General features: G+C 42.9%; 1 protein-coding gene and 2 gene segments (V, D, J or C); all 3 read left to right on the forward strand.

The window, feature by feature from the left end:
- Positions 1-15,476, forward strand: part of LOC110070582 (uncharacterized) — a 30,410-nt gene extending 14,934 nt beyond the window's left edge. The window contains exons 12-15 of the mRNA XM_078378811.1: positions 12,220-12,491; positions 13,119-13,439; positions 14,262-14,606; positions 14,872-15,476. Of these exons, the coding sequence (XP_078234937.1) occupies positions 12,220-12,491; positions 13,119-13,439; positions 14,262-14,606; positions 14,872-15,263 (1,330 nt within the window). The 3' untranslated portion in view covers positions 15,264-15,476. The remainder of the gene's footprint in view (positions 1-12,219; positions 12,492-13,118; positions 13,440-14,261; positions 14,607-14,871) is intronic.
- Positions 1-27,846, forward strand: part of LOC110071218 (Ig gamma chain C region-like) — a 107,057-nt gene that overhangs the window by 38,471 nt on the left and 40,740 nt on the right.
- Positions 1-27,846, forward strand: part of LOC110071146 (immunoglobulin heavy constant epsilon-like) — a 75,320-nt gene that overhangs the window by 36,080 nt on the left and 11,394 nt on the right.

Here is a 27,846-nt window from a genome sequence, read left to right on the forward strand (position 1 = left end):
TGAGATCTCTAGCACTGGATGGAAATCAAGAAAATAAAAATTTAAAAAACAGCTTAGTATCTAAATCCTGATGCCACAGACTTCCAAAAGGGAAATGTAAAGCTTAAAACAAACAAAACTGGTAGATGAGGGAGAGAGATTAATCGGTGGCTGAAATCTTGTATGTTCTGACATAATGTAAGGTTACGTCAAAGGAAGTGTTGCTGGGTGTTATGTCCACACAGCCAGCATTACACAACCAAATTGTGTAATCAGTTGTGTGGCTCCTGTTTCACCACTTGTATGACATGCCTGCATAAGCACTGCACAGCACAGTTTCAACCGTTGTGTGATTAATGTTGGATTGTAACATCTGAGAAATTCAAGGGAACATCTAGTGTAATATTGCTTGGAGTGCTGAACTCAAGAAAAATAATAATAAACTTCCTTCCTTCCTTCCTTCCTTCCTTCCTTCCTTCCTTCCTTCCTTCCTTCCTTCCTTCCTTCCTTACTTACTTACTTACTTACTTACTTACTTACTTACTTACTTACTTACTTACTTACTTACTTACTTACTTACTTACTTACTTAAAATATGTTAGCCCACTTTTCTCCTTGAAAAGGACCCGGGCAGCTTACATCATTAAAAGACATTTTTTAAAAGTTAAGGGCAGTAATTATACAGATATTTAAAAGAATCAAACAGATACCATCCATACCAAAAATGGTCAAAATCAACAGCAAAAACAGCTTCTAAGCAACAAGGCACAACATTTGAAAATACCTCCCAGACAATCCTGAAGGGAAAGCCTGTCTGAAGGGAAAGGTCCTTATCTATTTGAGGAAGGAGGGCAAAGATGGGGCCCTCCTGGCCTCCAGTGGGAGGGAGTTCCAAAGTCTGGGAGCAGCAAATCTGGGAGTTAGCTAAGGAAAAGCTTTGGAAACCCAGCCATATTGTGATATAGACAATGAAATGTTATTTAACAGCACAGCCTTCAACATTTGCTCCTAATCCTCACTGATATTTTCATTAATGTACACAGAGAGGGCATTGGTTCGTTCTGCCGTTTACAGGATAAATGTCCCTATCCAGCCCTCAACAGGACATTACGGTTTATTTGTACCTCACCATTATGAACTGTTGTGGCTGCCATCTTGTGAATCCTAAAAGTTACATTTTCCTGAGGAGAATTTAACTAGGGACACAAAGAATTTTGGTTAAATTCTTCCTTCTTCTCTATTTCAGCTGTTTTAACTATTTTAACAAGAAATCCTAATGACCAATTTGACAACCCAGGAGATTCCCTTTTCTCGAGGCAAGCGTGAAACGGGAGTGCCATGTTGTTGTCTTGGTTGACAGAACCCACACCAGCTGCTCCAACAAAACTAGTGTCCTTATCCAAAGCACACACTGATCATGTACAGAGTGACGGGCTGGCTATTTTATAAGGTGCTTCTGATCCAGACAACTGCAATCATGTGCTGTGTTATTCACGCGAAAGCATTGGTTTGTGCAATTTTGTTCAATTTGTTGTTTTCCTACTTCACCCTCTCACAAAGGAATTATTTTTACAGTTTCTCATTCTTGCAATTGCTGTCAAGTCAATTCAGACTTACGACAATCCTCTCCGGGTAGAGAATACTCAGAAGTGATTTTTCCCATTGCCTTCTTCTTGGGGGGGGGCACAGAAGGGGATCTGCAGCTGGCCCAAGGCCACACGGCCTGGCTTGGCTCACGGGAGGCACAGTGAGGAATTGAACTCGTGACCGCTGGCTCTGCAGCCAGATATCTAAATCACCAAGAGAAACTTCATCCCTAATCAGAGATCTCTGCTGTAGTTCGAAAGAGCATGACCTCTCCAGCAGAGGAACAAGGAGCTAGCTACGAATTCTAGAATTTTGTAAGATGGAGCCATAGTAATCCAGGTGGCATCAAACTGGAATAGTGACATGGTGCAGAAACACCGTTTTCCATTTTCGAAATGGGTTTTCTGTCTATCCTGTTACATTCATATAGTGTGGGGCCTATACAGAACTGATAAGACACTGGATTTTGCTAATCAGTTAGAAACTCTTCCGGGAAAAAAATAGAATGGGGGGTTGATGTTGTTGCCAAAGTGCTATTCATTTTGGTTTTCCCCAGAAAAACCTGCCTTTTGTTATCTTGAGCTGAGTCAGACCCAGAAAAAAACACAGAAATGAGTTTCTGTTCAGAGTCCCACATACCACATCTGCCCATCTCCATCTATCAATAAATATATGACTTTGGTTTTGGGGTTTGGTGTAAACAGGACACATCTGTTCTCAGAATGTGTCACTAAAACCTTGATGGAGCTCTTTGGCTCCGCCTCCATTGGCCTTAGCAGACAGTTGTAATGTGTACTCTTGCCTTTAGCTTTATGGTGACTAATTCATTAATTCCTTCTCTAAATGTGAAATAAATCAAAGATGCAGGGAATCATTGCCTACTAGAGAAGTCTTTTCTTTCTTTCTTTCTTTCTTTCTTTCTTTCTTTCTTTCTTTCTTTCTTTCTTTCTTTCTTTCTTTCTTTCTTTCTTTCTTTCTTTCTCTCTTTCTTTCTTTCTTAACAAGGAACAGACACTAGTCATCATCAGAACATCCACATAGTTAAGACATCATCACGAGATCCAAAACGGTGCTCCTCTCTCCTTATGTCTGTAGTTCTCGACCTTGGGTTCCCAGATGTTTGTGGACTACAACTCCCAAAACTCCTGGCCAGCACAGCTAGTGGGGAAGGCTTCTGGGAGTTTTAGTCCAAGAACATCTGGGGATACAAGGTTGGGAACCACTGACATAAAGAGACGGGAGCACCATTTCCACTCTGGAGAAACCACCTTACTTTTGCAGATGTTCTGATGAAGAGCAATATATTTTCCTCTCTTGGAGGAAAACAATATAGGAAACTGCCACCTTATGTTGTCCTGTGCTGTGCTCCTTTTTTGTTTGTTTGTTTGTTTGTTTGTTTAATGGCAGTCTATCTCAAGAAAGCTGAGCAGATGACTCATAACCATCGCTTTCCATGGCCAGGAAAAATTTTCACAACCTAAATTTCTACCTTCCGTGCAAATGTTAAAGGAGCCCTGGTAAACTTAGCCCTGTGTAGGGTTGCCAGATACACGGGTACTAAAAGGAGGACATAGAAAGACAAAAAGGAGGACAAAGGAGGACATATTGAATGTTTCATTTGAATCGTTCCAGATTAAACCCACAATTAATACAATTTTATTACGATAGCTGCCAATAAATGTCTCTTAATGAACTGACCAAGAAACAGTCATGTTAAAAATTAAAAATAAATTCAATGGAGGCTTTTTTTTTTCAAAATACTTGGGGGTGGGCAGGCAGGTGGGGTGGGGAAAGCCAGGGGGAAGGGGGTCCGTCCACCTCTCCCCCTCCCATCCAAAATTATAACATAAAATATACAAAAGCCTGACATTTTAAAGGTTTTTATCTTTGCCTGCCTGATGGAGGACATTAGGCTAAAAAGGAGGACATGTCCTCCTTTTGCCTGACATCTGGCAACCTTAGCCCTGTGGGAAGAAACCGCTCATTTCTCCCTTTCTTTGGTATTGGTTTTGACCACAGGTCCAGGGCCAGAATTTGGGAAGCACTGGATCCATGGCATCAAAAGCCACTTGAAATCTTAGAATCCCATGAGAAAGCCAAAGAGGGAGGGACCCCAAATATCAATGGAGGCATGCTTGTAATCTCCCCATGTTCTGGCACCATTGAGGAGAAGACCATACTCTAAGTCTGCAGAAGTTTATCTCTGAAGTCACAAACTTGATGTGAGAGAGTTAGGTGCTCTCATGTGCCCCTGGCTGCTACCGTATTTCTTGTTCATGTTTCTTGTTCATGTACATACATAAAACTGGAGACCTGGGAGGGGAGAGTTGAACCATCTCCTTACCCAACTCTGTTTTCCCCACATGGCTGTATTGAGGACTTTTGTCATACTCTGCCATGATGAAGCAGTTGTAGAAATCTGCATGTTCCTTTTCAGAAGCTGGGGCTCCAATACTTTGTGAAGAGAAATCTCCTTGGAAAAGACCCTGATGTTGGGAAAGTGTGAGGGCAAGAGGAGAAGGGGACGACAGAGGACGAGATGGTTGGACAGTGTCATCGAAGTGACCAACATGAATTTGACCCAATTCCGTGAGGCAGTGGAAGACAGGAGGGCCTGGCGTGCTCTGGTCCATGGGGTCACGAAGAGTCAGACACAACTACATGACTAAACAAGAACAAAGCTATTAAGAGAGGCTAATCTGGCAGCCTCCAAACTTGGATTGGGTTTGTTTGAATGAGCTCAGTAGGCCATTTACAGTGGACCCTCTACTTAAGGAATTAATCCGTATTGGAATGGTGGCTGCAAGTCGAAAAGTCTGTAGGTCGAATCTCCATTGACCTACAATGCATTGAAAACCGATTAATCCCATAACCAGTGGTTTTTATTCTATTTTATTCCATTTTGGGTTTTTTCTGGTCTGTAAGTCGATTCTCTGGCTGCAAGTCGAATCTAAATTTTGCAGCCAGAGAAGTCTGTAACTCGAAAAGTCTGTAAGTCAAGCCGTCTGTAAGTCGAGGGTCCACTGTATATCTTACAAATCGCTGTGTGTGCCCTAGGGCAGAAAGGTGTTTTGCCAATTGAATTATTATTGTATTCTCGAAGGCTTTCACAGCCAGGATCTGATGGTTGTTGTAAGTTTTTCAGGCTGTTAGGCCATGTTCTGGAGGTTTTTCTTCCTAACGTTTCCCCAGACAGAGTTCTAACTCCTGTCCTTTGAAGATGTCAGCCACAGAGACTGGCAACACATTAGGAAGGAAAAAAACCCAGAACACGGCCAAATAGCCCGAAGACCTACAACCACCATGAATTATTATTATGATTAAATTCATTCAGATTAGAATAAAATGGATTGAATTGAATTAGGAAGTAAGTGAATAATAAAGCAAATGAGGGAAAACACTTTTTGCTGTCCAGATTAACCGCAACAAACAGTGGCGTTTATTTCAGTAACCCATTTTTTGCATATGGGTAAACATGGCCACCTCAACAACAAACAACAGAGGAGAAAAAGCAGAAGCTGTGTGTGGGCAAATGTTTCATATGACCACCTTTAGATCCCAATTATAAAACCCTCCAAAAGTAACTCAACCATGAGAGTCTTTTTTGGGGGGGAGGTCAGTTTTGTTGGTTTTTTTGTACCAGTCTGTGCCAAGACTGTCTCTTTTTTTCCTCTCTTGGTCTAGGGTTTGAGTACATCAAGGGACAACTTCTCTGAAGCCCCCATGAGAGCAACGAGGACGCCCAGAGAGAAACAATTTTCAAGTTTTCCGAGGCCACCTGGTTACTTCTGTCGACTCCAGCCTTTCGTTTCGTGAGTCAGAAAGGATGAAAGTGAGGGTCGCTGTGCGTGTGTCTTTATGTGTGCATTATTTTCTGGATCCTAGGAAAATAGAAGCATAGATGAGATGGAATTGTTCTTTTCCTAGGTGAAATGAGTAAAGGGCACTTAGCCTAGAAGTGGGGGGGCGTGTTTTCCATTAATATTATTATTACTTGCTGTCCTGTGTTGGGTGAAAGGTAAATAACAGAACTATTTGTGTTCAAGTTTTTCCTATTGATAGCCAAGGCTGGTGGTGAGCTACAGGGTTTTCTTGGGCCCATCCCCTAACTTAGCACCTTTGCTTATGAGCAACTAAGTGGAATTCGTCTACAAATCGGACTTTCCTCTTGGCCCTATGGAAGGTCAACCTGGGAACACCGCAAAGTTAGTCTGGATCTATCCCATCCTTTGAAGCACCATACTCTGCTGAATTCATCAAGGAGATTAGAGAGACCACTGTGGCCAGAATCCTACCATCACAATGTACTTTAGCACATTGCAATGCAGTACATTGCATCAGTACATTGTGATGGCTCCAGCAATTTCCAGGTTGCGAGCTGTAGGTTGCCCCGTTGAAACAAGGGAGTTCCCCTATGCACAAGGGGGTAGCAAAAACCTCCTTGCGGCATTAAAAGACATCCATGCACACAATGTGCCATTGTGTGCAAGGAAAACATTTTGGCCCATAGGCATTCTTTTGATTCTAGCTGTTCTACAAGAATGCTAGTGGAGCTACAGATGTAGACGCTCCTGTCTGAGCAGAAGTTAACCATCACTTGGGAAGCTTCTTGCAGATGATAAGAAGAATCTCTTGGTTCTAGCAAGCCCAGAGCTTGGAATACAATCTCCAGCCCCCAAATGCCCACACAGCCATGCTACCAGGGAGATTCCACTAGAACGGCTGTGCTAGCATGGTCCAAAAACGAACTTCTAGGGGAGCATCCTCAGTTTCAAGCTTGAGCTAAGATTCTTGGACACCTGGTTTAGAGTCAGGCTCCAAAGAAGCTGACTCAGGTGGGACTCCAGAAGCTTACCTGGGAAACCCCTGAACTTCCCAGGTGAGTAACAGGTGTGAACAAGATTGAGAGGATCCTCTCCTCCTAGGAAGTATATTAGGCTTGAAGAAGGAAGCTGGAAACAGTGAGAAGGTTATTGCAAAGGCTGACGGTCAGACAGAGAAGCTCCTCCTGCTTGAGTAGACCAGCATGCTTCCAGGTAACCAGTGGGGAGCTAGAGGAAGGCTGGAAAAGGCTCATCCGAACCAGATCGTGAATCTGGAATGCTATGGATCTGTTGGAGCAGAGGCAGGTTTCAAGAGAGCTAGCCAGGAGGATCAAGCGGGCTGCTTAACTCATCCCTCCAGCCTGGTACTCAGATGGGAAGCTACAGAGCTCCCCTCTAACTCTGTCTAGTGACCATACTTCCAAAGGCATTGGAAGTAGCTCAGGGAAGAGAGGGTTTGGGCCACAGAAGCTGGAAGCACACGTGAGCAATGGCGGTCGGGAAGGGATGGGAGAAGGATGAGAACCTTCTCCAGGGACAGCCATGAAGCAAGGGTTGGAACAAATTCTCTGCTGGAATTCAGGAGCTCTCTGTTTTAACTGATGAGAGTTGTTGTTGAAAACATCTGCACAGCTAAACGTGGCCCACTCCTGTTCTATAGCCCTTAGCTTTGGTCAGGTATAAGTAACAGGACCATCTTTGTAAGTGGGCATGTGTAGTAAGGCAGAGGTTCAACAGGTGAGAATGAAGGCAGCTACAGGCAAGTCGGTGAGCAGTCCCAGCTTCTCCAGAACCGCTGGTGAGCTAGGGAGAAGTTGGGAGATGCACAGTTCAGCTGTAGCTTCAGGGACGAGAGGAGAAGCTCCTGGCAACCTGTAGCTTGTCTACAGCTCAAAGCTAGCCATGCTGATCTGTGCTTATTTTAGAGCTCCAAACAAGGGGCATAGCACAGCTGGAGAGTCAGTAAAACCCAGTGTTCAACTAAGGAGAAGCTAGAGAGGGTTTCTTTCCAAGCTGTGGCTCCGGAAACAGCGGGATACGGCCCCGGCAGCCTTCTAGCTGATCAGAAGCCTTCATTTAACCTTCAGAATGAAAGCAGCTATAGGTGAGGTATATGAGGAGTCCTAGCTCCTCCAGAGCTGCTGGTGAGCTAGGGAGAAGCCAGCGGTGAGTGTGGGGCTCACAGCTCAGCTGTAGCTCCAGGGACGAGGGGAGAAGCTCCCGGCAACCTGTAGCTTGTCTACTGCTCAGGGCTAGCCTTGCTGAGCTGTGCTCATTTTAGGTCTCTAGACAAGCTACAGAGCCCAGCCGGGCAGTTTCTAGAACTCAGTGTTTAGCTAGGAAGAAGCTAGGGAGGGTTTCTTTTCTAGCCGCCTAGAGTGGTCGAATCTGACCAGATAGGCGGGATAGAAATGAAATAAATAAATAAATAAATAATAAAGCTGTAGCTCTGAGAACAGCGGGAGAAGCTCCTGGCAGCCTTCTAGCTGATCAGAAGCCCATCGCTTAGCACGGAGACTGAAGGCAGCTATGGCTGAGTTATGTGAACAATCCTAGCTTCTCCAGAGCTGCTGGTCAGCTAGGGAGAAGCTGAGGGCTCACAGCTCAGCTGTAGCTTCAGGAACAAAGGGAGAAGCTCCCGGCAACCTATAGCTTTTCTACTGGTCAGCACTAACCATCCTAAGGTTTGCTCATTTTAGGTCTCTAGACAAGCTATGGAGCCTAGCCAGGGAGTCTCAAAAACCCATTGTTTAGCTAGGGAGAAGCTAGGGAGGGTTTCATTTCAAGCTGTAGTTCTGGGAACGGCAGGAGAAGCTCCTGGTAGCCTTCTAGCTGGTCACAAGCCCATCGCTAAGCTTTCGGAATGAAGGCAGCTACAGGCGAGGTATGTGAGCAGTCCTAGTTTCTCCAGAGCTTCTGGTGAGCTAGGGAGAAGCCGGGGGGGGGGGGGGCTCACAGCTCAGCTATAGCTCCAGGGACGAGGGGAGAAGATCCCAGCAACTTGTAGCTTGTCTACTGCTCATAGCTATCCTTGCTGAGCTGTGCTCATATTAGATCTCTAGACGAGCTACAGAGCCTAGCTGGGGAGTCTCTAAAATCCAGTGTTTAGCTAGGGAGAAGCTAGGGAGGGTTTCTTTCCAAGCTGTGGCTCCGGGACCAGCAGGAGAAGGATAGGGAGAGTAACCAGAGCAATAGCATTCGGCTGGGGCAAAGCTGGAGAGGTCATCATTGCTAATCCATGCCGCTGGGAAGAGTAGCAGGATGTCCCAGTGTCTATCTAATGGCTCAATAGCTGTAAGATCTGAAAACCATTCATCTCTAAGGCAGCTTTTGCTCAGGTGGGTAAGCAGTCTCTCCCTTTCGCTGGGTAGCTTGAGGGCTCCCTGCGAGGTTGTAGCTTCAAGAACAAGAGGAGAAGCTCATGGCCTCTCCTTGGCTTAAGCACAGCCCAGCTCCAGAAAGGGTCCCTTTCAGGAAGGGTGGAATAAGGTCACGGCTCAATGGTGGGAGCTGCAAACCCATTCAGATCTATGGGAACTTTGGTGGAGGGCAGTAAGGAACCTGAGTTTCCACTACTCAGCTAGGGAGAGGCTGGAGGGCTTCCTACCCAAGCTGTTGTCTGGGGAACAGAGGAGTGGGGGAAGCTCCTGCTATCGGCCAAGTCTGTCGTTTAGATGTAGGATTGGCAAACTATTCAGATCAGTAGCAGCTAAACCTGATGTTGCTGTGCGACCCAAACTCCTTGATAGCCGGTGCTTAGGTAGAGGCATGGCAGAAGACTCCCTGATGAACCATAGCTTCTGAAGAACAGAATAAACCCGCCAGATTCCCCCTAGCTTATCCAAAATATAACACTAAGCATGGAGCCACCATTTTCATTTCTTAGCAGCTTTCACTAGGGTAGGGAGAACAACAGGAGTCTCTTTAAAAGCAGTGTTCATCAGGGAAGAGATGGGAAGCTCCTTATGAAGCTATTAGTTCTGAAAATGATGGGGAAAGTGCCAGTAGCTCTCCTAGCTTGTACAAAACAAAGAAACAGAAATGATGTAGTCTTTGTAGAGCCACTGGAGATGGGATGAAAATGCTTCTGAAATCTCTGAATGCATTGCTTAACTAGGAAAGCATTTTCCTCCCCATGGCTTCTGGAATCATGAGGGATTCCAGCATGCCCTCATATTTTTCAGAAACCCAGCACTTTGCTGGGACTTGAGGTTCTCTTAGAAGAGCCTCCAGGATCTTGCTAAATCCTAATGCTCTGTTCAGGAAAAGCTTTGTGTGGATCCAACTGAGCTGTGGCTTCGTGAAGTACGGGAGGTGCTCCTCAGTTGTCCAGAATTCATCCTGGACTGTTCTGTTATGCTGGCAAGGCTCTCAAATCGGCCTGAGACATACCCAGAGTAGGTGCAGAGAGAAGAGCCAGAACAACCTACCTCTGGCTCATTCCCTCTTCTGCTCTGCCTCCGAGAATTGTGGAGAAAATATGTGGCAACTCCTAGCTTCTCTGAATCTCATGGCTGTGCTTAGGAGGGGAGGTGTCCTTGAGTCCCTTCCCATTACATCTGGGGTGCAGAAACAAAGGAGCTTCTCTTGACTCCCGCTTCTAGCTGGAGGAGGCTTAGAAATAATAAAGGGATCTTTGAGAAAACCGATGTCCCAATAGACTGTAAAAACCTTTCTAGGGCAGTAGAAGGGTGGGCAGAGGGAACAATAGGGACGCTGAATGCTCAGCTGGGAAACAGCCTGCAGGATCCCTGCTTGGTGTGGTCTATGAGAATGAAGAGTGAGAAGCCAACGGTGAGCTGAGATAAACCCAGGCCATTTAGATCTCTAGTAGCTAGAGCTAGATTGGTGTGGCTTCTGGAGTCTTGTAGAAAGCTTCTACTCAGCCAGGGAAAAGATGGAGGGCTTGCTATTCATCAAAACCTCACTGATTCAATGGGCTTACTCTAGTGTGATTTACTATGCTAAACCACAGGATGTTGGCCATTGAATGGTGAGATGCTCATTTTTGCCACAAATCTAGTTTTCTTGCAGTCTGTTCCACGTTGCTGCTGTGGATTAGATTTCCTTCTCATCTTAGAGTCTCCTCACGTTTAGTGCCAGTTTCGGGTAAGTGTATTTGAAACAGGAACCAGTGTTTGAGTAAGGTTACCAACATAGTGGCATTTAATTGCAAACAAGGTCCATGAGACGGTCAACCCAGTGTGGCTTTGAGGACTTTAGAGCCTTTTTGATACCCATAACCTCAAGTAGTGTTTCTCAACCAGCATATGGCTGATTACTTTTCTTGTAAGTGTCAGACTTATTAATTGGCAACAAAGTCCAGGGAACCTGTGGTTATTTTAAAGATTTCAGATTTTAAGGATTTTTATCTTTCGCTCAACTGTAGCAAAATAATAGCTATGGGGTTTTGATGCCAAGAGTACAAAATTCTTTCAAAATTCTCTTTGTGTGTTTGTTTTTTCCTTCATGGCTTTTTCCAACGTGGTTTGTGTTTGTTCAAGAATTTGGGTTATTTCACAGACTTTGTCAATTCTGCCGTATAACATAGAGGTGCTTCATAGGAACAAAAGGAAATTTTTAAGTTTTTGAGACAGTCTAACTGTGTATGTGTACTTATTGTGTACTTATATAGCGTCGTCAGTGTATCATGAACATCTTTGCTTCATATTAAAAAATTCGCCCATTTAGACAAACTACCAGCTTTCTAAAAGCATGATAATAGAGCAAATACAACAGAACAGTGGTTCTTAACCTTTGTTACTTGGATGTTTTTGAACTGCAACTCCCAGAAACCCCAGCCAGCACAGTTGGTGGTGAAGGCTTCTGGGAGTTGCAGTCCAAAACTCCTGAGTAACCCAAGGTTAAGAACCAGTGCAACAGAACACCCTACAGGTAGAAGATTCAGAAGTCACAAACCTCCATTTGGTTTCTGTTTTTCAAACTACTATTTCCACAGCCAACCAATTTTCTTTCCATCAAGATGCATTAAAATTCATTTCCTTTAACAGAATGGTATAAAAATCACTCCCAGCCTCCATATTAATTCTGGCCCAATTGACCAAATGATGTCTTTTGCTTCATCCTTCATGGAATACATGACACATGAGGGGTGTTACCCCTGGAAATTTTGGGGTGGAGCCTCACACTCCATGAGTAACCCATGACCGAGGGTAAATTGACTTTACAGTACATAGCCTATAAAAGTTTGATGAACTTTTTTTCAAGTCTTTTCCAGATCAGTCATCAGTACCGAAAGGAGGCAGATGTTAAGCGATAAGTCTGATGGATTTCTTCTAGCTGGTATTTTCAGGAATAATAATGGAATCGTACGGTTGTTGTGAGTTTTTCGGGCTCTTTGGCCGTATTCTGAAGGTCCGACAGCCAGCATGGCCACTAAGAGAAAACAATGTCAGTTTTTCCACATACTGTAAATGAGAAGTAGAAGAGAAGAGTTTGGGGCATTCCGATATGTAAGACCTTGAGGCAGTACCATGCTGATCAATACACATGGATACCAGGGGAATCTACTTTAAATGGGGATGGAAATCAAGTCCAGAATTAAAATGTCATAGAGATTTCCACACCACACTTGACAAACAACACTCAGCCAACTGGTTGCAGAAAAAAAGGCCTATTTATATTTCGATAATCACGTCTTTCTTTTCAGCAAAGCATTTGTTTACTTCCTCTTGGTCACACAGATCCAGACGAATATTTCACTCTTTCCGAAAAGAATGAATTTCCAAAACCCTCCCTCCTTTTCTTTTGTTTCTCTCTCAGCTTCCCCAAGCGCTCCTTCTCTTTTCCCCCTCATTCCATCTGGGAGCGTCCCAGAGAACGGGGATATCACCATTGGGTGCCTGGCCAAGGATTTCCTGCCCGACTCCGTCACTTTCTCCTGGAATAATAAGAACAACGCCAGCCTTGACGCCAGCAAGTTCAAGAGGTTCCCTTCCCTTTTGTCCGACGGCACCTACACTGCAAGCTCCCAAGCAAAAGTTTCCGTAGACGACTGGAAAGCCTACTCTCCCTTCTTCTGCCAAGCAAGGCAATCGGACGTCAACAAAGTGGTTCGCGTTGTTCGCAGAGCTTGTCCTCGTAAGTGAACAGATTTCTCTTGGTCAACTAGAAACACTCCCAATAGCCCATGACAAAACCCAACAGATTAAGAACTTCCATAGCCAGCATTGCAGATCCCTGCAGCCTGAAAACAATCCCTGTCTAAATACACTATTGGCTGAAATCTTGTTGCTTGGTTTTGTGAGTCACAACTAGAGTAGGCCCACCGAATCAATGGAACTTACAGAGGAGTTAACTCCCCATTCTTACCTGGCAGGAGAGATACCATGATCATGACTAGTATGGGGCTTATAAGGCCACTGCGTCCAATCATAGTTGCAGGTGGCTTTTATATGCTTTGCCCATGGCATGGGAAAAGTGGTATTCATTTTGTTTTTAGGGATGTTACCCTCCTTAGCCTTATATTAAATAATGACCCAAATGAATCCACACAAATTAAAACCACCCTTGCGTTCTGTTCTCAGTGTAGTCAGACACGCAGCCTGCTAGAAGACACCTGAATATTATGAATTAGGATTCCAAGAGATATTTCATTCTTTAGAGTTCTCCACCTAAAAATATAAGTTCAATTCCCACATTTACATTTTGCCTTTAAGGTGTCATTTCCGTTTGCCTTAATTCTTCCCTATTTCCAATTTTCTTTAGGATGCCCTGATCCTGAAATGAACATCCAAGCTCCCTCATGTAAAGCATTTCAGGCCCCCTACTTCAACTCCACCATCACCTGTACTGCTACTAACCTCTGCACAGAGAAAACCACCATCCAGTGGTCCAAGGACGGACAGCTGCTGGACTCTGGCTTCACCACCACCAAGCTATCCTTAAACAACGGCAATGGCTACGGCATCAGAAGTGAACTCATCGTCTCTCTCAGGGACTGGAATGCCAACAAGAAATACTCCTGCACGGTGCAAAATGACAAGTACAAGAATACCCTGGAGATCCAAAATCCTGACTTTTGTGAAGGTAAGCTGAAATTCTGCTTCAGGTGTTAAGAGAACTTGGACAACTAATGAATGAATGGTTGGTTGGTTGGTTGGTTGGTTGGTTGGTTGGTTGGTTGGTTGATTTGGCTTTTATACTGCCCATCTAAACAAATCTACTCTGGGCGGATTATTTCCACCTGTACAACCGAGCAAAGCATTTCTTGCATTCTGTCAGGATAACCATGTGCTTCCATTCCTGTTCAACTTAATAACATGAATTTGTTCCCAGGTCAGTTTTGCTCCTGAAAGCAAATTTGACATTTCACAAGCAGCACTGTGTGAAAACATAAAATTCATCACACGGCTGCTTTAAACAGGTTCTTTAAAATCCATCAGTGAAAGTATTTTGTAAAAAAAACGTTCCCTCAAAACTAAAATATAATAGTTCAAGATCGCACTTATCCTAATTCCGTGCCCCTAAACATATTTCCATTAAACACAGGGAAATATCATGCTCCATTCGGAAAACTGTACCATTAAAGCTAGCAAAAACTGCCAAAGCAGGAAAAGTGTACACTGTTTTTCTCAAAGAGTCACAGAACTGAGCCCTTTTGACTCTCCATAACGGTGGCGAAACACCCCAAAGCACCTCTCCTTCCAAGCTCATCCTTCCTAAATATAGGACGTAGCTGTGAAAGGAGATTCTTAGTAGACGTTTAGGGCAAAACACATTACACTGAGTCCCTGGCAACCACTAAGAAAAAAAAGATTCTTAAGTAGGAACGAAGAACAAAAAAGTTTCAACACTGTCTGTTTTCTGATTTATTGTGGAACTAAACATTGTCTTCTATTCTCTTTTGAGAGCCCTGTAGAGAATCCCTAGAAGTGGAAACCATCCCTCCATCCTATGCTGATATTTATGTGAACCAGGAAGTTAAGTTGACCTGCAAAATCTCCAACATACCATATGAGCAGGATCTTGGACGACTGGCTGTGACTTGGACACGGAGGTCCAACGGCATCAACCGCGAACAATTTGAAACAGAACTTGGAACACCTCAAGATCAGGGGAATGGCAGGCAATCCATAGATGCTTCCACCACCGTGTGCATAGCTGACTGGAACAGTGGTGACACGTTCAGCTGTAAAGTTGAGTTTCCAGATGTACTTCCCGAGCCTGTAGAAAAGTCACTGAAAAAGCCTCTTGGTAAGTGCTGTTTTCTATAAGCCCTAAAAAGGAGGGATTCTGTATGCATGTTATTATTTGTTCTCTCTCCAGTCAGTACTTATCCAATTTATCTCCTAAAAGGCTTCAATTCAGTTTTGTGATTGGCCTTTTCTTTCTCCAGATATGTCCACCTACACAATCCAAATTTAACTGAGCTGTCGTGAACTGAAGAAATTATGTATTCAATGGATAAAGAAGGCACATTTGATTTTTTTCCCCTCCACTTTTCTTTTTCACCCTCCAGGTATTCCCGTTCATGCTCCAGCAGTCTATGTCCTTCCTCCTCCATCCGAACAACTAGCACTGAGGGAAACAGCCACCGTCACCTGCTTGATTAAAAATTTCTCTCCCAGTGGCATCTTTGTGCAATGGCTGCATAACAATAAGCCGGTGAGCCCTGGAACCTACTTCACCAGCACCCCTACACTAGAATCCAGGAACCAGGACAAGTATTTTGCCTACAGTATGCTGAACATCGATGAACAGCAATGGAGCGCTGGAGATACTTATACTTGCCTGGTGGGACATGAGGGCTTGCCATTCAACGCAACGCAGAAGACCATAGACAAGAACATGGGTAAACCAACCATTGTCAATGTCTCCCTAGTGCTTTCCGACACCGCCAACACGTGTTAATAACCATCTCTCTCAAGTGCCTTCTCCAGCTCTTCTTTCCACTGGCCTCTGTTCCCCGTGTTTGTCCTCTTGTGCTTTTCTGTTGATTCCTCTGTGGCAAGTTGGCAGGTGATGACGATGATCTAAGAAAGTTGTGTCTGAACTGTGAAAGCCACATCTTCCTGGAAAAGAGCACATTGTTTGCAATAAAACTTGTTTTCCTCAAAACAAAAACCGAAATCCTGGTTTGCTGTAGACAAACGTTGATATCCGAATTCATTAATTTTCAATTGCACCAGCATGGGTTAAAATACCCAATTCCCTTCTGAATTCATGGAGAAATTAAATTTCCTTGAAAATGCCCATCTGGTTAACTATAACCTGGGGTTTTCAAAGGACGCTAAAATCATGAGATGCCCAAAGTTGAAGAGTGAGAACTTGTAATTCAAGTATGGGCTTCTTTGACCGCATCCACACTTTTTCCTCCTCCTTCCCCTATCTTGGCCTTTTCTTTCATTTCTCCTTCTTCCAGATCTTCTTTCTCCACTTCAAATCTTTCCACACAAACATGTAACACTACAAGTTTTAGACAGATCATAAGAAGCTTATTGACAATCTTTTCTTATGTACATTTTCATCTATTATTCCCTAATTGGATGCCGTGAGTCACCCAAAGCTCTTAATCCACTTTCCCTAGAGGGTCTTCAGAGTCTAACAAAGCAACTCCGTACACATAGGGACAGATATGAAGGGCTTTGCACATACCTCGTTACATTTGTATAGGATCAAGGAGATGTCTCATTTCTGGAGTGTTCACACACAAAAACAAATCTATGCCCACAATACATCCTTTCAACATAGTACAGAAGTTGCTAGGAAAGAAATCAGGGAGAATCTGAAGTGTCGTTCAATATCAACACATGGGTGCACATATATAAAAACACATAACTGGTATATAAACATATATACAGATATATAAACATATAGCAATTGTAGTTTCTGGTTATTCTCAGCTAACAGAGGATTATCTTCGGAGAAGCTGGTCCTTCTTGACTTGATGTTTTTCTCTGGAATTAAAGCAAACACTGGATGCAGCAATAAAAAGTCTATACACAAAGTCATGTTTTAGCTGGACAACAGCAACACAACACTTCTGAGTTCATGGAGACCTCTATTTAACTTGATAGGATAGCATTAATTTTAAAAACGTAATTTTTGTACCCAGGTCAATGAAAGGATCTCAAGCTGCTTTAACATAGATGGTCACCCCAGTCGTTACTACAAGACAAACGTGTAGCTGTTGTTTTTACTATCACTACCATTTGAGGGGAAAAATATGCATGAGACACACTTTTTGAAAAAAAAATAAAAAATTAAAAACCAATAAAAAATAAAATGCTGTGTAAAAAATATAAATAAATAAATTAAATTAAATTAATTTATTAATTTTTAAAAGACATAATTTTTGAGGAGTGATTCACTTGCAGGAACCATGCCTACACTGCATAGTCAACATGCACCCTCATCATATCCATGTCTTTAATCACACTGGCCACATCAGCTTTTCCGTAGCCCTCACAAAGTCCACACATCACTCGTAAAACCACAGGAAGAATTACAGAACACAAATGTGCAGCTACTCCAAGACTGGTTATGGAGGTCTAGGAGCACCCTTGAAATAGATTTATCCAGGAATCCCTTTTCCACAAGTGTGGTATCTGCACCACTTTTAGAGAACCTCCCAAAAAGCACATGCTACGTCTGGCTCCAGTCTAGCAGCAGCTCAAGAGAGATAAGTGTGGAAGAAGGCTGGGTGTAGGCGTGTGTAGAAAGGAGGTTTCCATTTGGAAACACAGACTCTCCATTCTTTCTCTCCCAACCCATGGAGAAGAATGCTTTGCCATGACGATACGCGACAACTGTTCTGTTTCCTATTTCTGTCCAGCAATAGCAAGCAAGTCTGGCCCTCAGATACATCTACCAAGGATCCAACTCAGAGCAAAGCAAGTGAAATGGGCCAAAATCCCACCCTTGACCCTACTGATAGCAAAGTGTAAGAACTCCATATCGCTGATAAATTAAAATGGATGCTGTTGAGCTGAAACTCAATCTTCTGTATGGGTCTCCTTGAACACCCCCTCCTTTTTCACCACTGGTTTCCATCCATGCCCGGCTGCAGATACAAGAACAATGCCTTCTGTCTGGATTCCAGTTTATGGCTGGATTCCATTGCATAAGCCACCTAGAGCAAATTGTTCAGCAGTAACCTTAATGACACATCTATTTTCTGCTTCTGTGCGAACAAAGTTTAGCCTATGAAGAGATATATAATCCGAAGGCCAGAATCTTGTTGGTGTTCGTGTAAGGTTTGCCTAACTCGCTATGGCTAATGGTGGCTAATTCACAAAGTGTTAGGGCATCTGTCAGTTGTGTACTTAGGCACACACTCAGTTCTGCAAACAATATATACCCCAGCATTTTATCCTTTAGTCGCAATTAGCTGTGACAAGTTACACAACCTTTACGTCAGCACCAACTAGATTATGGACAATGCATTATCTACACAGAAAGAAAGACTAGGGATTATCCCTTCCTTACAATGTCCCTCCCCTGTATCATGTAAACACTTTTGCCAGAGGCCTGGGAAAAAGTTTTCAAGTAGTTCTATGGGATGTGTGACCTCTGGAATCCCAGTGTGACATAGGATTCAGGCAAGCGAAAGAAAAGTCAATTGTAAGCTCTTTGTAGTCTCAAAAGTGTTCACTGCATCCATGCTTGATGGAAGTCCAGAGTGGAAAATGTCAAACAAAATTCAAAACTCACTCACTCACACACAGAGAGACACAGAGACACACAGACACAGACACAGACACAGACACAGACACAGACACACACACACACACACACACACACACACACACACACACACAAGAACTCCCACCCAAAATCATTGCATTCCAAGGATGAGACATCTCCTTTGTCCCTCACTGTGAGGTGCATTGCACTCATAGTTTATGAACCTTGCTTTCAAAACGTAGTTCATGCCATAACGTATAATTCTGCAGCATAAAAATCCATAACCCCAAGATGACATTTCTTAAAGGAATTCATGAAATGATCAAAAGTGGGAATTGTTACCAAGATTTTGAGGATAGCATTGAATGCAATGATGGAGTGAACGTTTCCAGACCCTCTGCATTACACAGTCTTTGCCCTCCAGAACTTCTAAAGACTCTATGATTTCAACAACATGAGCCCAGGTCTTCCTGCCAACAGCACATCAAAGATAGACCAGCGCTCCACCATGTTGTCAAACCAACCAAATGAGGAGGTGATAAACTATTTACAGCTTAATGAAATAAGCTGCTCCCTTATTGCTAAAGAACTCATACATGTCTGCAACCTTCATTCATATCCCAGTCTCAGAATGATTCCGATGTGTCTCGGGTCATCTCCAAGCCATTCATCAGATGCTTGGAAATGATTGTGTGGTTGTTATGAGCCGTCAAGCCACTCCCAACCTACAGTGCCCGAGTGGCTTCATAAAGTCCTAAAGATCCTGTCATTAACAGATCTTGAAAAGTAGAAGCAACTCTTCTTTCACTTGACTCAATCCATCTCAAACTCTTTTTCTCTTTTTTCCCCACTTTTCCTAGTATCATTACCTTTCCTACTGAGTCTTGCCTGTTCATGATGTGACCCAATAATTGTACTGTTGCAGGAAGAATCCTAGCGCTGTGCACTCTTTCTGTATCTGGAAAATGCAGTGTTTTTGTTCCTTCATGGGGACAGTGTTAAGAAACGTGATCATCTGCCACCAGTCCATGGCTTTCTCTTAATGCCTCGTCTGTGTCTCTCCCTATCTTCGCATATCTCTTGGTACCTATCGCCAAGGCTTGATTGTTGTCTAATGGGGAGGGGAGTAGGATTCTCCATTGTGTACTGAAGTACCTCTGTCCTGTTCCTTTCTCATTTTCCAAGCCCCCACCTCCTTTGTGTTCCCTTCCGTCCCATCTGCCTATCCTGGGATTGCATCAACTCCAGAAAAAGCTGACGTCCATGTATTATCCAAAGCTTACCTAGATGGGGTCGTAGACACCACTGACGATGAAGAACTCCAAAGCATCACATCAATCCTCTCCACCTTCATCATCCTCTTCCTCGTCAGTCTTTTCTACAGTGCCACAGTCACAGTCATCAAGGTAAGATGACATGGGATGGGGAAGGGGGCTCTGAATTGAAATGTCCAGGTTCATAAATAGATTTTGAATGCCCGTTCACTTACAGTGGGGCAGCCCAACTAAAAAATATGAGAAGATAAAAAGGGCCAGCGATTCTATCTATCTATCTATCTATCTATCCATCTATCCATCTATCCATCCATCCATCCATCCATCCATCCATCCATCCATCCATCCATCCATCCATCCATCTATCTATCTATCTATCTATCTATCTATCTATCTATCTATCTATCTATCTATCTATCTATCTATCTATCTATCTATCTATCTATCTATCTATCTATCTATCTATCCATCTATCCATCTATCCATCTATCCATCCATCCATCCATCCATCCATCCATCCATCCATCCATCCATCCATCCATCTATCTATCTATCTATCTATCTATCTATCTATCTATCTATCTATCTATCTATCTATCTATCTATCTATCTATCTATCTATCTATCTATCTATCTATTTGGCTTCTATACCACGGATCGGGCTACCAGGCCACTCTTACCGGTATAGACCAAGCCACATTCCAGGAACAGGCAACCTTTTGTGAATGTTATTATTTTATTTATAATACTAAAATTATTTTATTCAAAATAATACAAGTATAATAATACAATTATTATAATACAATTATTATAAACTTTATTACATTACATTGAAATATTATATTATTACTTATCACAGTCTATCCATTCCACTGCTGGTGATTCTATAACTCGTCTTCTTCATCTTTCCTTAAGTCTTATTTGCCCGCTTCTTTAGCGCTTCTTTCATTTCTCTCTTGAGTTCTTTCTCTTTGTCTTAACTATAGAACGGCTCTTTTTCCATCATCTCTCAGCTTCTTCCACCTTCATTTCTCCAATTGCTCCACCCAACCTTTTCCCCTGTACCCTTTTCCCATCTTCTGTGCCTCCTCGCTTAACTAGCCCAACATTCTGTGATCTTGCAATGGGTGAGTACTCTACAGGTTGATGGAGAAGGCGCAGAGAAGGGGGTAGCGATATAACGCGCCTTCCTGGTGGGAATGTTAATTCTTCTTTTCTCAATTCTAGGTCAAATAGACGTGGAAGATTCTCCTGACCATGACTTGCCTGAAGGAATATGCATTCTTTCATTATCTTGCCCTTCAGGAATGGGGAAGAATGGATGGCATTTTTTCTTGCTCTATATTGGGTTCTATTATGGACTGGAAAAAGATTATGACCAGCTGTTTACATGTTGCTCCATTGTGCCATTTTGCTCCACTCCCTTATGTGTAGACGTACTTTGATGTCTTCGCAGAAACCATGTTTTATTTCTGCTCTAGCTTTCCAAATGGTCTAAAGCATAAAGAAAATATTGCACTTTTTGCTTCAAACGCAGTAGCCAAAGGATTATTGCACATGTGTACCGACTGGAATGTCTGTAAATTTCACTGTGATGGCCATGCAATACTCCAATAAATAGATATTCTTTTTTAACACAATGCCTTCCTTGTCAACGTCTACTGTTGTTCCCCTTTTGCTTCCCCTCATTAAAATTGAAAGATGAAAAATATTAAGCTAGCGGTTTATTTGAGGGATAAGCAAAAGTGATACATAAGGAGTAATACATTCTCTTTTTTTCCTTTAGAGCTCTGGAAAGTTATAGCAAATGTTGGTTCTTCACCCACATGGAGCTTCAAGATAGACACTTATCTTCAGAACCAAACCGATGATTAGCATTATCATCCTTCCATTGAGATCTTTAGCACTGGATGGAAATCAAGAAAATCCAAATTTAAAAAACAGCTTAGTATCTAAATCCTGATGCCACAGACTTCAAAAAAGGGAAATGTAAAGCTTAAAACAAACAAAGTGGTAGATGGGGGGGGAGAGATTAATCGGTAGCTTAATCGAGGGCCAGGGTAGTCCTGGTGATATCAAACTGGAATAATGGCATGGTAGAGATGCACAGTTTCCCATTTTGGAAATGGGTTTTCTGTCTATCCTGTTACATTCATATAGTGTGGGGCCTATACAGAACTGATAAGACACTGGATTTTGCTAATCAGTTAGAAACTCTTCCAGGAAAAAAATAGAATGGGGGGTGATGTTATTGCCAAAGTGCCATTCATTTTGGTTTTCCCCAGAAAAACCTGCCTTTTGTTATCTCGAGCTGAGTCAGACCCAGAAAAAAACACAGAAATGAGTTTCTGTTCAGAGTCCCACATACCACATCTGCCCATCTCCATCTATCAATAAATATATGACTTTGGTTTTGGGTCTGGTGTAAACAGGACACATCTGTTCTCAGAATGTGTCACTAAAACCTTGATGGAGCTCTTTGGTTCTGCCTCTATTGGCCTTAGCAGCCAGTTGTAATGTGTACCCTTGCCTTAAGCTTTATTGTGACTAATTCATTAATTCCTTCTCTAAATGTGAAATAAATTAAAGATGCAGGGAACCATCACCTGCTAAAGAAGTCTTTTCTTTCTTTCTTAATTTCTTTCTTTCTTTCTATCTTTCCTTCCTTCCCCCAATTCATTCATTCATTCATTCATTCATTCATTCATTCATTCATTTTCTTTCTTTCTTTCTTTCTTTCTTTCTTTCTTTCTTTCTTTCTTTCTTTCTTTCTTTCTTTCTTTCTTTCTTTCTTTCTTTCTTTCTTTCTTTGTAACTGGCTTTGACCGCAGGGCCAGGGCCAGAATTTGGGAAGCACTGGATCCATCGCATCAAAAGCCACTTGAAATCTTAGAATCCCATGAGAAAGCCAAAGAGGGAGGGACCCCAAATATCAGCTGAGGCATGCTTGTAATCTCCCTATGTTGTGGCACCATTGAAGAGAAGACCATACTCTAAGTCTGCAGAAGTTTATCTCTGAATTCACAAACCTGATGTGAGATTGTTCGGTGCTCTTATGTGCCCCTGGCTGCTACCGTATTTCTTGTTCATGTTTCTTTTTCATGTACATACTTAAAACTGGAGACCTGGGAGAGTTGAACCATCTCCTTACACAACTCTGTTTTCCCCACATGGCTGTATTGAGGACTTTTGTCGTACTCTGCCATGATGAAGCAGTTGTAGAAATCTGCATGTTCCTTTTCAGAAGACATGGACTTCATAACAGTCTGCCCTGAAGTTGAGCCTAATGCATCCTCAGAATGAACAATACATAAATGTTTATTTACAGTGGTGGTGTTTACCACTGTAAATAAACATTATTTCCCTTTCCCAAGTAAAAACATGGGGAAAAGAATAAACCCATTAGTGCTTAGGCAAATTTAGGAATAACATCTGAATCTGCATCTTCACCATGAATTTTTAAATTCCCCTTTGTTCAGATAACTTGGCATACGCAACAATAATACTTGTGAGCTCAGTGTAGTACAAAAAAAAAGTAGCACAGGATTTTCACAGCAGATCCAAAGACCTTGGCAAACATTTCTGACTTCCAATTGGACTTAACAATAGCAACAATATATATATTGTCTGCGAACACCTATATAAAACTACCTAGGGTTTCCATTAAAAATAAAGACATCTATAAGATGAATAGATCTAACTGGCCTGAAGATGAATAGATCTAACTGGCTATCTGCACTTCAGCGCTGATGCCAACTTTACATTAGGACTTCTATTTAATGAGCACAGAACCTTATATGGAGCAAATATTTATATATTTTAAATATTTATATGCTGTCTTTCTGCTGAACATTCCTGCAGATGATGCTTCACCGGCAGAAATTACTGGCATTAAGTTGACTCTTCTTTCAACATGTTTATTTTCATTCTATGGGTCCTGAAGGCTCTTTCGGGAGTCTTTCTTTCATAGCCAAATCAGGCTCCCCCAGCTCTGTCAGAGCTCACAAATCCAGATTTCTAGAGTGGTCCTGACCCGATCAGATAGGCGGGATATAAATTAAATAAATAATAATAATAATTTCTCTTATTGACTTCAGGATTCTGAATCCCTTCCTCCTTTTTGTTTCTCTCTCTTTCTCTGTTTCACCATGTACAGTATTCTTTTTCGGCATGCCTCTTACGTGTCTGCCCCACAAAGCCCACATGATCATTAAAAGTAAACCATGGATAGCTACTGATGGAAGCTGTTGCTTAGCAACCCGAGAGCAGATGGTGGAGCTTTGGGGAGTAAAGGGATGGGCAACCTGCTTCAAGCCCACCCACCCATCTTTAAATGTGAGCACCGTGGATGGAAGGAAACAAACATGGCTGAGAGACCACAGACCTAGGTTGGGAAGGTGATTAATGAGTAGGAGAATAAGGTTCAGCAACATGAAGTTGGAAGGATACCACAGGGAGACATCTCATTGAAAGAATATTGGGGACATCTATGAAATGATAGGAAGAAGGGAGTTGCAAGGCATCTGGGTGATCCCAGGGATCTATTGCTAATCCCAACAGATTATACCAGAGGGTGGAAAGGGTTGGGATGAATTCATAACAATCCAGAGAGCTGTGAGGTTTCATTTATAACAGTGCACTTTTACCAGGGTTTCCCAGGTAAAGAATACTCAGATATGGTTTCCCATTCCCTTCTTCTGGGGGTCCCTGGGACTGTGCAGCTTGTCCAGGGCTACACGGGCTCAGCAGGGAATCGAATTTCCAATTTCTGGCTCCCCAGCCGGATACCTAAACCACTGAGCTGTCCAGCCAGCTTGGATTAAGTATAGAGGCACAGAAACAGTGAGATCCATGACTATAGGCAAAGAATCACAGCACATGGCCACTGAGGTAATGGATGGCTACTGAAATTTGGCCACATTCAGTTTTTCTGGAGAACTCACATCATCCTGCAGCTATTCTGGCTAATGACCTTGATGTCTGAGGGATTCTGAGAGTCATCAGCCAAAACCAAAATCTGTTACCATTTCCCCCTTTTCTCTTTCTCTCTCTCTCTCTCTCTCCTCTCCCCTTTGTTTCTACCAACATGCTGAGACAGGTTAACATGGCTGTTTCTTTGAAAATTATTCCCCCAAAAAAGGAACATTTCCATGTTCTGGTTTGGATTTTAAAAAAGTTTCTTAAACCATAACCCCCAAAAGAAAGTCCAAAAACTCCAATTCCTCTTTTTTGTGTTATTTAACATCTTCCTTTCATTGAGAGTCGGATTGAGTCCTTCCAGACCCACAATTTTGTGTGTCTCTTTGTTTTTCCTACAGGAGGCCAACTAATTGGGAGGAATTAAAGAATATTCCCCACTTCATCTCCTAGTCAGTGCTGAAGAGTAAGCATGCAGCGGTACGAGAGCAATATTAACTTGTCGATTCAACCCGTTCAAATTCAGATGAATTGCCTGAGCACATTTCCCACTTTGTAAAGTAACTGTGTCCACGCTTCTTTCGAAGAAAATAAGAAACATTGGGAGTATTAGAGGAACATATTAGTGATAGGAAAGGTGACAGAAGTTCTAACTAACTAAATTTGGAGGTGTCAGGAGTCAAAGCCGCTCCTTTCATCTCTAGAGAACAACGTCAAAATGTCTCCTCCTTGGAGAAGGAAGGACGTGGCCCTAGGAATAGAAATCTAAAGCTGAGGGAAAGTCAGTGTAGGCCAAAGTAGCTAGAGGACAATCCAGGAAAACCTGAGAAGATTGTGACTTATATACCATCTCTAAGTGGTTTACAACATGCAAGGAACATTATGGTATATTTTGTGTGCAATACCACCCCTCAGATTCAAAGCTTACATTTTGCACTTCTCGGGACACTCTAGTCTGCATGGACATTTTTGTTGCTGTTGTTTAAGTCGTGTCCAACTCTTCGTGACCCCATGGACCAGAGCACGCCATACCCATGGTAATATAGTACTTGAAACATGCTGGCTGGATAACACAGTGGTTTAGGTCTCTGGCTGCTGAGTCAGAGGTTGGGAGTTTGGTTCTCCATTGTGTCTCCTGAGAAAAGAGTCAGGCTGGGTGGCCTTGGGCAAGTTGCACAGGCCCTCCAGAAGAAGTGAAAGGTAAATCAACTTCTATGTATTCTGTATTGAGATAACTCTGGAAAGGGTGGCCATAAGTCAGAAATCATTTAACGGTGCACAGTTCTTCATAATATTTTTTAAATATGTCTTCCAAGCCCTGCACCTGAATTGGAATCTTGTATCCATACAATGTTATTAGAAAATGCAGAGTTGAAAACAAATGACTCACGAATAAAGGTGGTGGTATTCATATTCGTATATTCGAATATCGCTGCACAGCAGCCAGATTTGTCCTCCCGCTCTCTGCCTGAAGTGACCAGCTAAGCAGGAAGACAGCGGTGCTCCAGGCGCGATTGGAAGGATGAGGGGGACTAGCGCCACAGAAGGACGCATGAACAGATGGTCCAGCCCCAGGGGCTGGACTCTCGTTTAATCCAGCTGTGTTGGGATACTCGTATTCATCTACGAATATGAATACTCCCCCATCTCTACTCATGAAGTGACACTGCTTTTGATCTAAGCAACAACCCCATCACTCGTTCTTGATTAACAGTCCTTGTTCCAGAACGCCTGTTCTTATTGATGCAAGTTCATCATTAATACAGGATGGTAATTGACACCAATGCTTCCACAACAGTTCCATTCTACACCAGTTTTCAGACTACTTCTGAGGTGTACAGGCCTTAACACCAAACATTTGCACCAGTACAACTGCAATGAAAACTATGCTGCCTTGTGTTGGGTGTGCTGTGTTAACATGGGGGTTCCCAGCCATGGCTCGCCAGATGTTCTTGGACTGCAACTCCCAGATATCCTGGCCAGAACCGCTGGCGATGAAGGTTTCTGGGAGTTGCAATCCAAGGACATCTGGAGACTCGAGATTGGGAACGGCTGTGTTGACTGAACTGCCACCAATTGAAACATTCTGCCCATAAAGACCTCTGGATAGAGTGGGCAGCATATAAATTAAATAAATAAATTAATTAAAAAAATAAATAAAAGACATCGAGATGCTTGATAATATAAATCAGGTAGAGCTTACAATAACTACTCTGAAACCTAAACTAGATGTTTCCAGCAGTCCTGTGGACATTTACTCAATCACATGCCTCTAAGTTCAGCCGGCTTACTATCTACTAAAAACAGTGGGCAGAAACAGATGTTCGGAATGTATTGCTGTTTGCCATTTTAAGCCCAAATCTGTTATTTCATAGCCTTGTTTTTCTCAAGAATGGGATTTTTGGATTCTGAAATGAGAAAAACACATTGAGAGAGAGAGAGAAAAAAAAGGGGAAGTTCCCAGCAACTAAATGTGTTTCACCTCTTGGATCCCAATATATCCTCCACCGTAAGTTGTTGTTTTCACACCTTCCTTCACACCTTCATGCAAGCGCTCAAGATAACACAAACTGTCCTTTTTTCTTTTTTTAAGGTAAGTTCTTAAGAAAAGGAAGGTCACATTACAACAGAGTTGACTCGCAAAGAGCCACTGGCACCGCCAGATCAGCAGTTGAAGTCTGGCCGCTTCAACCAACCGTATTCTTTTCGTTTGGTGAGTGAAGAGACGCCTGTCGTTTACCTTCTGGGTTTGGGAAACGTAGAGCCACAGATGAGCCTGAGGTAAAGGGAATGGGCCTCTCCCGAAAGAAACCGCCAGCCCTCTCGGTGAAGGGAACAGACAAGAAGAGAAATGAGGTCTAGTATCTGTTCTTACGTTTTCCTATTGTCATTCAGAATTCCTATCTGAAAATCAAATATCAGGCTTTGCGATAGTCTAACTAAATCCCATGTAATTTTATTTGATGCCTAATACGCAGCCGAATCTCCCAGCTAAGAACGTCGGGAAGAGGAGCAACCTACCAGCCGGCTATCAGGACATCCTGGATTCCTCTCACTCCATCCAAATGTCAGTCTTTAACGGAAGATGGAGCAACAGATGAATGGAGACCAACTTCAACTGGGAGGCCCCTCACCACCCACCTGAGAGTGAAGATGAAAGAACGTTGGTAAGGAAAATGCCAGTTCTCCCTGCTGTTTTTTCCAAAGCTCACTGGGAGAGATTTCTTATTTCTCAATAATGCTGCCTGCCAGCTTGTTCCTTTCCTCCTAGCTAGGTTTCATGCTGCTTAATTTCCCCCAACCTTTGGGGCTCATTTGAGAAGCACCTGCTCTCTTAGGTGGCCTTACGGTTCAAGGAAACTAAGACATAGGGAGTATCTAGCAGGGAGTATCCAAGCCTGGAGCTCACTCAGGCAGCTAGGTAGGATGCAAGGAAGCATCCCTGGAGCCTAACCTCCAAGAGAGTAGAAGACTCTCAAATAAGCACCTGGCTGGGGTCCTAGCAAATATCTGGCAGTCTCCCCAAGTCTGAGCACCACATAGGAGCCTCCTGCTCTCTCGGAGGAGCACGAGGTTTTAGGGAGGCTACAGGTGCAGCAGGGGGTTACCTGACAAAC

Source organism: Pogona vitticeps, chromosome 6 (assembly GCF_051106095.1).
Source record: "Pogona vitticeps strain Pit_001003342236 chromosome 6, PviZW2.1, whole genome shotgun sequence".
Lineage (NCBI taxonomy): Eukaryota > Metazoa > Chordata > Lepidosauria > Squamata > Agamidae > Pogona > Pogona vitticeps.